The sequence below is a fragment of the Rhipicephalus sanguineus genome, chromosome 5, assembly GCF_013339695.2.
Source record: "Rhipicephalus sanguineus isolate Rsan-2018 chromosome 5, BIME_Rsan_1.4, whole genome shotgun sequence".
Taxonomy (NCBI): Eukaryota; Metazoa; Arthropoda; class Arachnida; order Ixodida; family Ixodidae; genus Rhipicephalus; species Rhipicephalus sanguineus.
The window spans coordinates 142789238-142801268 of record NC_051180.1 but is presented as its reverse complement, the minus strand read 5'-3'; the positions used below and the strand labels follow the sequence as shown (position 1 = coordinate 142801268).

General features: G+C 46.4%; 1 protein-coding gene across 2 annotated transcripts in view; it reads right to left on the bottom strand.

The window, feature by feature from the left end:
- LOC119394291 (homeotic protein proboscipedia) overlaps nucleotides 1-11197 on the bottom strand; it is a 116335-nt gene extending 105138 nt beyond the window's left edge. Inside the window, exon 1 of one of the 2 annotated variants that reach the window (XM_049415735.1) lies at nucleotides 10733-11197. In XM_049415735.1, coding sequence (XP_049271692.1) covers nucleotides 10733-10964 — 232 coding nt within the window. In that variant the 5' untranslated portion in view covers nucleotides 10965-11197. The remainder of the gene's footprint in view (nucleotides 1-10732) is intronic. The other variant, XM_037661572.2, reaches the window with a different exon arrangement.
- Nucleotides 11198-12031: the final 834 nt, after the last annotated feature.

Below are 12031 nucleotides of genomic sequence, written 5' to 3'. Positions count from 1 at the left end.
TTTCTCCCTATCGCTTTCTGCAACCATGCTAGGACTTAATACAATAGACTTCTTTAAACGTTCAGCGACCGTGGCCACTGCATCACGAGGATACCCTACATCTAAAAGACGCGTAGCCTGTGCGTTAAAGCTATCACTCATTTTGTGCTCACACGACTTGGTGAGGGCTGACTTAAGGCAAGACACGGCGATGCCGTTTTTTACAACCTTCGAGTGCTTCGACGAAAAATTTAACAGCGGTTTCGACGATCTAGGAGAGTACTGCCAGCACACGTGGTTCTTCTGGAACGTTAAGGAAATGTCTAGAAATTGTATTCCATTATTCTGAAGGCACCTCTTTAGTAAAGCTCAGCCCTCCTCCATTTAATTCAAATTTTTCACTCACGGAAGTTACCACCTTTTGAAAGTCCTCACCACTACAAAAAATCAAGTAATCGTCCGCATAACGAAAAACCTTAATAACCGAATTACCTAAGGCGCCTTCCAAAAGATTATCAATCTTACTAAGGTATAAATCACTAAGAACCTGAGCAACTTTAGAACCGTTGATAGGTTCGCCTGTTGCATGGGCATGCGCAGATAAGTTTTCGTGCCTTCTTTGTTTTCAGCCGTTGTGCGTCTCTTCAGTTGTTAGTCGGCGTTTGTGGTGTCCTGACTTCTTTCTTTTGTCCGTGTTTGCACGCCCTGTATTTTTAGAATGAATACTTACCAACTAGCTCAGCTCTCTGTTATTCTGAGTATTGCGATTTGCCAAATTTCTGTGGCACATACCCGTTCATGATAGCTTTCTGATGGGCCGCAGAAATTACGGCTAGTTTAAGCAGCTTCGCCGTTACATGGAATGGCTGCCACCGCGCTGGCCCAGTGGTTATACGGTGCTCGGCCGCTCACGTGCATTGGGAAGGCCATGGGTTCGACCCCGGCCGCGGCGATCGCTTTTCGATGGAGGCGAAATGCTAGGAGCACGTGTACGGTGCGATTACAGTACACGTTAAGGATCCCCAGGCGGTCGAAATTATTTATTTATTTATTTCAAATACTTTCAGAGCACGAGGGCATTACAGAAAGGAGTGGTTAATACATGTTCAAGTGTGCATACATACATAATATTACATAATACATATACAAGTGTGCAGTAATACATACAAGTGTGCAATAATACATTTTCTGAACATACAAGTTAACAAAATAACGTATCTTGAATGGCAATTTTAAAGTTGGTATCAGCAATTGCAGCAATGGAGGCGGGAAGGGGGTTCCATTCCCTGCTGGTTTGGGGGATAAAAGAGTCGTTGTATAGGTGAGCTCGGCAAAGCGGGACACCAACTTTAAAGTTGTGGTTCACGCGTGATGAAATGTAGTCAGGCTGAAGAAAAAGATGGCTTTTTAACTCTTCATTTTGATGATAAATTTTGTAAAAGAGGCAAAGACGAAGACATTTACGACTTAAGGACAGGTCAGGTAGTTGTAATGTCTTCTTCATTGTGGATACAGAAGCGTAGCGGGAGTAATTGGACAGAATAAACCGGGCTGCGCGATTCTGAACAGATTCGAGCGAGTTGATTAGTATGGATTGATTCGGATCCCAGATGCTGCAGGCATATTCTAGTTTTGGACGGACTAAAGTTGTATATAGAACTAATTTTAAAGAAGAGGGCGCTTTAGAAAAGTTACGGCGCAGGTAGCCAAGAGTACCGTAGCATTGCGGGTTACGTAATCAACGTGCATATTCCAGGATAGGTCGTTAGTGATATTAACTCCGAGGTATTTGTAGGAGTTGACGGAATTCAAGGGGGTTCCTCCACTACGGCGTCTCTCATAGCCCATGGGTCGCTTTGGGACGTTACACCCAACAAACCAACCAAAAGAAATGGTTCACTGAGTAGCAGATAAAATAGCGCACTAAAAAAAGTGCAGCGAATAGCAATTGTCTCGTCACCAAACCATGCCGCCAGTATCGCAGTCGATGTCGAAGTACCGGCATGCAGCGTGCGCACGTGGATCCGGTCAACGCCAAACCAGAAGTGACGTCAGATGCTAACGTCACTTCATGCCATTCGACACTTCGCGGGTAGCAGCCGACGGTGCACAAGCTGCAGTCTGATTTCACTTCGTGTGTGCGTGTTGGCTCTCAGAATCGTTTCACATCGTCGTGTTCTTCTGAAGTGTGACTGCTGCGTGCTATATGAACCGTCAAATGTGCAATTCTAAACAAGATTTCCGTGCCAGACTGTCCTCGGTACTTTCTTATGGCGATGGTTTCATTTCAAAGGGTAGGTGCACTTGGAGCAAGTCGATTACTTTGGCAAGAACTTCGTGCTTACATCGTAAAAAAAAAAAGTAAAAGTTGTTTCTTCTTTTAAGTGATTCTGACTGGCCTATACCGCTGTTTATGTTGCCCATTTTTCCGCAGTGTTTCAACATGGCTCTCGATAACTCGGGTGTCGCGTTACATGTGCAATGGCGATGGCCACGGTTTTAAGTGTCGGCTTATGTTTGCACGTGTCACGGTTCTGCGCTTGGCAGAGATATGCGCCGTTAATTTCAGATATTCGTGTTTGCAACGACGTGTATCGCGCAGTGAGCTGAGCAGAAAAGCACTGTAGTTATTGATACCCATGAACTAAAGCCATACCCGCCATGGCAAATGTTGGCGGCTGTTGCAACGGTGACTCTTTAAGAATGCGGTAGTGTGAGAACGGTAAACGTTAATTGCTTACAGAGTTGATAACACGTCACACGAATGTGTTGAGTCATGAAGTGCACAGTTGGCTGCAGTATCTGAAATGTCTGCATGTCTTTGTACATGGCTAACACGCAGCGGTGCTCGTCCAGAGACTTGTTGCGGACAAGACGTCCAGTCAGGGATTTGAACGTAAATAGTTGTTAGGATCTCACAGCACATCAGTTACCAAGATTTGAAGGATCATGCACATCTTAAGAAGGTTGCGGGTGTGACTCGATGACGACCTTTATGGCAAGCTACGCCACAAGGACATTTCTTTTACAAGAGCTTGCGCGAACAACTGACGACCTTGCGCGCGTTAATTGGACGGAAATTAGAGCAAAAGTTTAAGGCGATCATTTGCTTAAAACTCTTCTTCATATATTCCCATTTATAAAGTTATGCGGATGTGCACGGTATACGATGTTTACAACGTTGATATTGAGCAGTCTTAACCTCTGCGTGAGTTTCTTGTTATATTTTCGATCGGATAATCTATCTGGTAACAATTCTGGTAACACATTGTCGTGCGTACGTTGAGCTTTTTCCAATATGTGATGCGTCTTGGTTGGCATTAGACATTTTTTTTAATACTTCGTATGAGGTTGGGAGCTGAATTTTCATTAGTGATTATGTAAACAGCTGCTGATTGGGTTTCGGAACGAATGCACACGCAAACAGCTGTAGTTCACACTGCTACTTTTGCAATGTGCAAACGTGGGGAAAACAGATTAACATTTTGTTTCGTTTGTTTTTGGCGAGTACTTGTTTTACAAATGTGGTTTAGGAGACGTTGATGATTTTACACATCGAAGGCTACTCCTTTTGAAAGAAAATAAAGCTTAGTGAAGACCAGAGACACGGAGAAATTACGTGACCGCACCCAAAGTCATCTCGTATTAGTCATCCAAGGCATAAAAAATCACAAGCATGAAGCACATTCACATAACGACACCGAAGTTGACACGTAATGCACTCTAGGGCGCGAAAGAATCCCCCAAAATAAGCACGGTGCTACGCATCTAGAAATTTAATTCGACGGTGTAGATGAAGTAAAAGTTACCAAGACCCTGTAGATTAATTTTGATTTACTTCAAGTACTCATCGATGGTAACAGAGGAACCACCGTGTACTATTAACGGGATAGCGTTAAAGAGCTCGTTCTGCAGAAATTCCGGTGTCGGTGTCGGCGTCGTCGGTGGTGAGCGAAACATTGGCGTTGTCGTGAGCCAAAGTTCGAGATGGATTCAAATGAATAAGTAATAAAGGTAGGGATCGGTCCCAGGCCTTCCTGGCAAGCATGTGTTCTAGCACAGAGCCACGCCACTGCTTGAAACTATGTTATAAAGAAAAAAAAAACTATGCGAATGTCATATATAGTGCAAGGAGTCACCTTAACGCATGTAATATTGCGTGGCATAAGTGTGCAATTACTCAGGTGTGAAAACATGTGGATTGCGCAACTAGTGGGTGGTCTAAAGGCCCATCCTTTATATACCGATCAGGCATAATTATTCATCGATCATCAGCTGCAACAGAATCAACACAGTGTGTTGCTTTAAGGACGCGTAGTGGGTACTTCGCCGATTTGCATAGATGAAGAACTGTGGCATAGTGGGCGCTTTGCGATTATGCTTGCAGTAGGCATTCTAGGACTGTTTGAAACGGCAAATACTACGCGCCCAGACGTTCCTTTCTTTGCGGCACGTTGGGATGTCCAACGAGAAGCGAGGCTGGCAATTGAGAAGGCGATGCGAACGGGGCCCGATCACGCTATCGCATTCTACTCTTGGATGCGAAGCTAAAACGACGTCCTGCATGTTTTTTGAACGCAGTTTAAAAACATGTAATTTCTTTCTTTCTCCCTCTCTTTCTTGTTTGGTTGGAGACTAAAACTGCGAGTGACGATCAAACAAACGCATGTTGAACCTGTCACTCTAAACTTTCTCAAACGGGGGAAATCCGGTATGTCATACATCATTGACAAAAAATTTCATTCTCGTTGTCTGGCATTGCTGCTAGCAACAAGGATATCCGCTCTGCCACAGCGCTTTCATGTTTTCTTGTTTTTGCCCCGTCGAGAAATTCGCCGTCCAAGGATGCACCTGTTGCAACCGACACGCGCTCCCGCTGAAGACTAAGAGAGGAGGAAAACGATTGAAACCAAGGCCGTTCGTATGTTAAAACGTTCTGCTATGCACACGTCGGCGAAAGCGACGAGATGCATACCGCGGTCTAGCGCTACACCCAGGCGATATAGTCACGGGTGATGCTAGCATACGATGATAAGAAAGAGGCATTTATTAAGGGTGCTCCGTGTTACAGTAGTGTGCATGTGCCTAACTTTGAAACTTCAACTAAACATGACACAACCTGAATTTAGACGACGTTATCGTTGGAGGCTTTGATAAGTGGGTGCACATTTCCGAAGGCTGTCGAGGTATCCACAAGAAAAACACGTAATTTCTGTGTACTAGCCGGTTGAAGAATGTAGCATGAAACATACGTTGGCAGCTTCAACGTAATACTGGATACGTCAGTTTTACTTGAGGTTCGTGATGTTGCGGAGTTGCCTGTGTGTAGATTTGTTCACGGGAGCTCGTGCGATATTGGTAGCAAATTATCCACGCGCATAAAGGTACTGAGAAAATCTTAGCGTAAGAAAATGCAGACTAAGAAGAGAGGACAGGACACCACCAGCGCTAACTCAAAACTGGCACACTGGGTTGCCCCAGACAAACGGGAAATATATGCTATATGCGCACAGTAAAAGGCACTGCAGCATGCAAGTTCTTCGCGCGTAAAAGTGGTTCTCACATCAGGTCGCGCGCTCGGGAACGTGTAGAACTTTTGCTACCATAAAGCAGACATCATACTTTGAGTGTGATCGTGCTCCTTGCTATCTTGAGCATCGCAAAAAGCAAAGTTGTATATATGTGATCCAGGCCCGTAACGAGAAATTTTTTTCGGGGGGGGGGGGGGGGGGGCACTTGCTGAAAGCCTTGACTATTTGAGAAAAACTCCTATTTTCATGATTTATTTTCGATAAAACACCGTGTGTCATCAAACTTTCGGGGGAAGCCCCCCCCCCCCCCTCCCCACCCCATGGCTACGCGCCTGATGTGAGCCCTCTGAAGTGATCGTATAGCTCAACTAACGCCTTCGGAACTATATATTGGCATGCACTGCAAGAACCTGTAACACACTCTGCTGCGGCGAGAAGGGCATAACTCTAAAGGCACCATGCGTGTACGGTGGTTTTCCCTGTGTAACTAGAAAGTACTGTTCTGCGGCGGGGTATACACTGTATTTTGTAGGTAGTCAAGAAAGTGGATCATAGAAATAGCTCTAGCAAACGAGAATCAACTACAGGCCACCTCGCTATCGTCTTTGCTTATAAGTATTTCACTTTTGTCGATCTCGTCTCCCTGGCATCATTTCTTTGAACGAAAGTAAATCGCCGATATTTTGCAGGGATCTGTGCCATCCTTTAGTACACTCTTGATCAGGTCACGGTTAAATGCTGGCTATATCCAGGAAACCAGACGAAAAATGTCCGTTTTCCTGGCTATATCTATAGCACTTTAAGTGGGACCTGAATTAGAGTGTAGCCTGGGATATACGGTGAGCAGTACGCATGCACTCCCAACAATGAAGCTAAACTGTACGTCTTCGTATTTTTCTAACGAACTTGTATGGCTCATTTTACGATTGCGAAGGCTGTTGCACGTCGACCAGGATCGCAATCATTTACCAGAACCCTAATATTCATCTTCATGTTTATGCGTATAATACAAGGCGATATATTGGGCGTATGGTTCGTTTGATATGGCAGAATGAGTCCGTATAGAACACAAACCGGGCAGGTGTTTAAACCGCGAAAATTGCCAGCACGCTATATGAGCGCGTGATCGGATCACTTTAGCGGCGCATCACGCAATGTCGGTGCTATTACATGCGTTTTTATTTTTTTTTTTTGCTACGAAAGCTTCGTTTTATAAAGATAGCGTTGGCGTCACTACACTTCCATTAGATTTACAGTGAAAATATATATAAACATTTTGGCGAATGAATGCGCCTGTAACATCATGTCGTCTTTCCGCATATTTATTACGGACTGAAATGTGATCATTGTTCAAAAAGCTAAGATTTTATAGAAAACGCGGTATATTGCTTTGTTGTCTTGTGCACTATATATACCAATCTTTTATTTAACAAAAACAAAATGTGCAGCATTTTCATCTTATCAAATGACTGAAACAGTTTTAGAACACTCTGACAGAAACAATTACAATTCTAAAAGAAGATATTCGGACGGTCAAATTAATAACGTTGATGAATATGTAGCATGATGGAACAATAGTAATTAATTGTGATTTTGCCCCATTAAACACTGAAGCACGATCATTCTTGTTCATCATTGAACATTTGACCAGAAATGTCGAACATGCGAAAGCAGGAGCGCGTGTAAGAATTTTCGATGGCTCTAATGATCCCATATATATATATAGGCCGAGGCGGTTCTCTGTGACGCTGCAATATGTTTTCGGCAGCATTCGAGATGCAGCGGGTGTCTTGGAAGTGCTTAAACCGAAAATGCTGAGTCAAGTTATCCTCGAAATATATCCTAACAGGTGGCCAACCAAGAGCGCGTGTAATGAGACTGTGATCACTGCTCGTGCACATGCAGCGTGAGGCGTGCGGTATCATGACGTCACCAAAGCGAAGTTCTCGAATAATAAGCTCGAATCTTCGATGAATAGATCAGATGTTATCGTAGCAACCAAATATGTCGTCTGCCATAATAAAGCTTAGGACGAAAACTACAGCTGTATTCATTCATTCATGTACGAATGCATCCGCTTTTCAATGCACATGGCGAATAGTGATGAGGTGAATTCACAACGCGCGAACATGGACTGTGCTTTCAGTATGAATATATGTCGCGCTGCTAAAATCGAGGGCGCGGGTTTGATTCCCGGCCATAGCGGCCCGGTTTCAATGGGGGCGAAATGCAACGACACCCGTGTGCTCGGATTTAACTGCACGTTATAGAACCTCAGGTGGCCGAAGTTAAACATGAATCATCTACTAAGATGGGCCTCGTAGTCATCATAGTTTTGTCATATAAAAAAAAACTTCAATAATTAATATAATTCAGTTTTGATTTACTATAGATTAAGGATTCTAAACTATAGACATCATATGGGGTAACACGTGACTTCAGCATATGCGAATCAGGGCGAGATTTCGCCTAAGGATCATGACATCATAGCTATGATGAGTAATTACTGAGCAAGGTCAAGAGCAAGGTAGGATAAAGCATGAAGTGAGGATGTGATATATGATAAAAAACTTCGAGTCGATAATGGCGTGCAAATATTGGACAACGCTACAGCTTTGACTTCACACGCTTATGTCGTAGAAAACTCATGCTGCGTGAATAGGTGAATATAGCAATCACACGGGTGCATGCTTTGTTGGTGGCCCTGTCGGGGGTGCATTTTCGTCTTACTGCGGCCACCGTGAAAACGATATGAGTACTATATAACACACGATGTGGTTATTTGTGTTGCGACGGGCCGACGACTGAAGCATTTGTAGAAGGAAACAATTCACTACATAAGCTGTCGCAGCTGTGGCGAATCACGAGCAACTAATTTCCGTTGCGTGTTTCAGATCATTTATATCTTCTTCTAAGTAGTTCGTCCCCTTTTCCTACCTCATTAGCACACTCAGGTTCTGATTATTTTTATCGTTTGAAAACTCTGATTTAATGCATTTACCAGCGCATCTTTAACAAATTTTGTCGTAAGTGTGAAGATTGTGCCGGCGCCAAAATAGTACTTCACTCACTAGCTCCTGGATATGCATCATCCGACGAAATACGGTCGAGTATATTCCATGTGCAGCATGTCTATTATACAGAATTGGCATGGACTTGTTGAAGCTACCTCCATGACATAAAATGGTTACCGTTGTACAAAACACGAGCCGACAACACAGCACAAGGTTGCTCGCAAAGAAATAAATTAAAGCTCGTTGTCTGGCGTACTTCGCACTTTTTGACAATGATATTGACAACGCAGTTCCAGCGAGAAACGGCTTAATAAGGTCGCAGCTCTTCCAAGCGAGCGAGGAACTTTATTGAAGAAGACGATTAGGGATCGGTATCAGGGTGAAACTGTGATTTATATCAACAGCAGTACGAGGCGTTCATTTGGTGCGTTGAAATTTACGCGGTGTGATTAAAGGGTTAGTGTAAGTAGGCTTTGCTTTCGTATTTGATTAATTACGAAGTAACGAACGTAAAGAAAAGCAAAAGAGTAATAAGTTAGCGTCGAAGTAACATCCCATACCATAATGGGGTCAAGGCTGTAGGCACAACAGCGTTAGCGCGGGCTGCAGTAGCGTGAAACTCTGCATTCAAAGCGTTTTACTTCCAGGCGAAGTCGCGTCCGATCGAGCAGGCATGCAGCTATATACGCTGACTTTGAATATATACCAGTGGGGTATAACGTCGCAAGCTGTACGCAGAGGCAGATATGATTATCCACACCACGGTCTTCAAATGTCGATGAATAGCTTGGCAGAACCGAAAACGTAATGTTAACGGGAAATGACCAGCAATACGAACTGATTTGTCGTCCACTGAGGAAGAAAAATCGAGAAGGATTTACAATAATCCTTACGGTGCTGTGTACAAAAGTTACAAGCGGGAAATTTACTGTCATGCGTGAAATTATAGGAAGCGTTTTGATTTGTTTTCCTCGTGCTTTGAGGTTTTATAGGCTCCTGCAGCGTTATTTGTTAAATGATTTAACTTTACGTGCTTTTGGCAAAGTCTTTCTTTTTTTGTTTATTGTATGCGCATGCAGGCAAGAAGTTCATGCACACATCCACAAACATTGCGAATGATTGCATTTGTAAAACTGTCAATTGTTCAGAATGGTCAGTTTGGCGAAGCGACAAACCCGTTGGAAGGCAGAAGTACGAAGTATTGACAAGTTCACGCACTATAACCAACATTCCCATGATGTCTCAATAGCGACCATAGAATCTCCAGTCGACTAAAGCGGTACCGCTCTGTTAAGATCTTCGTAGAAAAGCATAGGCCTATGTAGATTCAATGGCAGTGACTGCAGAGGCGTGAAGAGATTGTGTTGGATTTGATATTATGGTGCATGCATGCCACATCAATCACTACATAGTTCGCGCGCACCAGAATTGCATATTAACGCTTGTTAGATAATAACAACACTACATGTCCGTTTTGATAACGTCATTGAAACTTCCGTGAGAATTTTGAGATTGTATGTTTTCTTATCACGACTATGGTGTGATTTGATGAGCATCCGGTTTAAGATGCGCGACAGAGGACACACTGCCCCGAGAATGCGTATCTTCACTTTCGTTTGCGAAACCGGGACGCTAATTACATGAACGTACACAGGAAAGCGAGCAGTACGTCCATCGTCGACTAAGCGGAGACAAATCGAACGACTGTGAGGTACTTTCTAGGATTTTTAAGTCAGGGTGGGTTTTGCCGTCATTGTACGTATGGTACAGGGCAGATAAGTGCACCGCATGCGCTAGAACGACTGCGGCTGTTCACTTCCACTCCACACACAACGACCATCTAACCTTATGCGCTTACCGACCACGTGTACAAGGAAACGCGGATGCAAGAAGCCCAACAAGTAGTGGCCAAGCTGAACCCATTAACGCCAGCATTTACCTTTCGAGCGACAGCGATCACGGTTGTTCTCCATCAGCGGGGAGCGGCCTAAGCTGCCACCATCATCGTAACGACGCACACCGTGCCACTACCGCAGCCACTGTGCGCTACGAGAACGGGGAATCAGGGCCCCGGGTGGGCGATGAGCGGCCACGGCGCGCTCCGGGCGCCGATCGCGGCTCGATGATTGATGGCGCCGCGAGGGGCCTGATGGATGGCGGCGGGAGCTTTTGTTTACGCGGCGCACGTGGTCCGGTCGCAGTGCTCACCTTGGTGCTGTTTGCGCGTGGTCTTCTTCTCCTTCATCCAGGGGTACTCCGGGACGCCGAGCGGCATCTTGGCGCCGCCGGGCGAGCCGCCCAGCGGGCTCTGGCACATGGCAGGCGGCGGCACACCGCCCGGCCCGCCTCCGTTGTGGAAGCTCTCGTTGACGTGCGGCAGCGCTGTCATGAACTCCGCCATGGACGGCTGGCTGTTGATGAAGCCCGTCTCCTCTTCCATGGCGGAAGCCGCAGCGCTCCGAAGAGTCGATGGCAAAAAACAAAAAGAAACAACTCGCGGCGGTCCCAGCTCACGGCATGTCGCCGCTCCAAAAGCCCGCGCTGCCCGCTCCGCTTCTACTACGACTGCTCTCACTCCACGACGACGGCGGCGACGACTGCCGGCAGCGCCGCGCTGCTGCTCCCATCGACGACGCCCTGCGCGCGTTTCCCGAGGCCACGCCGAGCACGCATTTCGCGCGATTGATAACGGAACGCGGTTCCCCCCTCCGCGCCGGTTGCATCACGTGGGGGGCAGGCGACCAATGGCGCCCCGCCTTCCGCGCCTCGGCCCCGCCCACCGGGCGCGCGCGCCTGCCGTCTGGCTGCACGGGTGTGCGCGCGCGCGCGCGCGCGTGTTTGCGTGCGTTTGCCGACGCGCTGCTGGCCGTTTGGCGACGTGCGCGCGCTCCTCGCGCGGCGTTGTCGATGGGTTTGTACGCGAGCGCGTTTAATGACGGCTGACAAATCGGCGCGCCCGGCCCGAAGTGCGGTATCCATCACGGGGGCTTCCCTTTCGCTACACGCCGGGATCTCTGGGCTCCCTCCCCGCACTGACGCACGCACACAGGTGAGGCGTCGCAGATTCGGGAGCCCGCGGGGGTCATCTCCTTCCGCGAGGCGTCATGCTGCGCGCCTGACGTGCTCTCTTCAATCATGCCCTGTCACGTTCACGCGGTCGCGCGTCGCTGAAGGCGTCTAGAGACTTGACGGGCTTTGCCTCGCCATCGTAGGTCCTGTCTAGTCGAGCAAGACGTTGACAATGCTAGATGCCGCGGCCGCGCCTTGGTGACGAAAAGCGCGAGCCTGTTTCTCAACCATGATATGATGCGACATGTTTGGCGACACCGAATGATGCATATTCAACTGAATAGTGTCCGCTATGCCACATCAGTGTGTTTCAGCTTTCGAATACTGCTGTAAATTTCTAATGTCCAACTTGTTAATGTAAATACGCGCTAGATAAAATTTTGGTGTTTCAAGCAATAGGATTAAAGCCGTTGTTCTCAGTGATTTGTTCGATGTCAT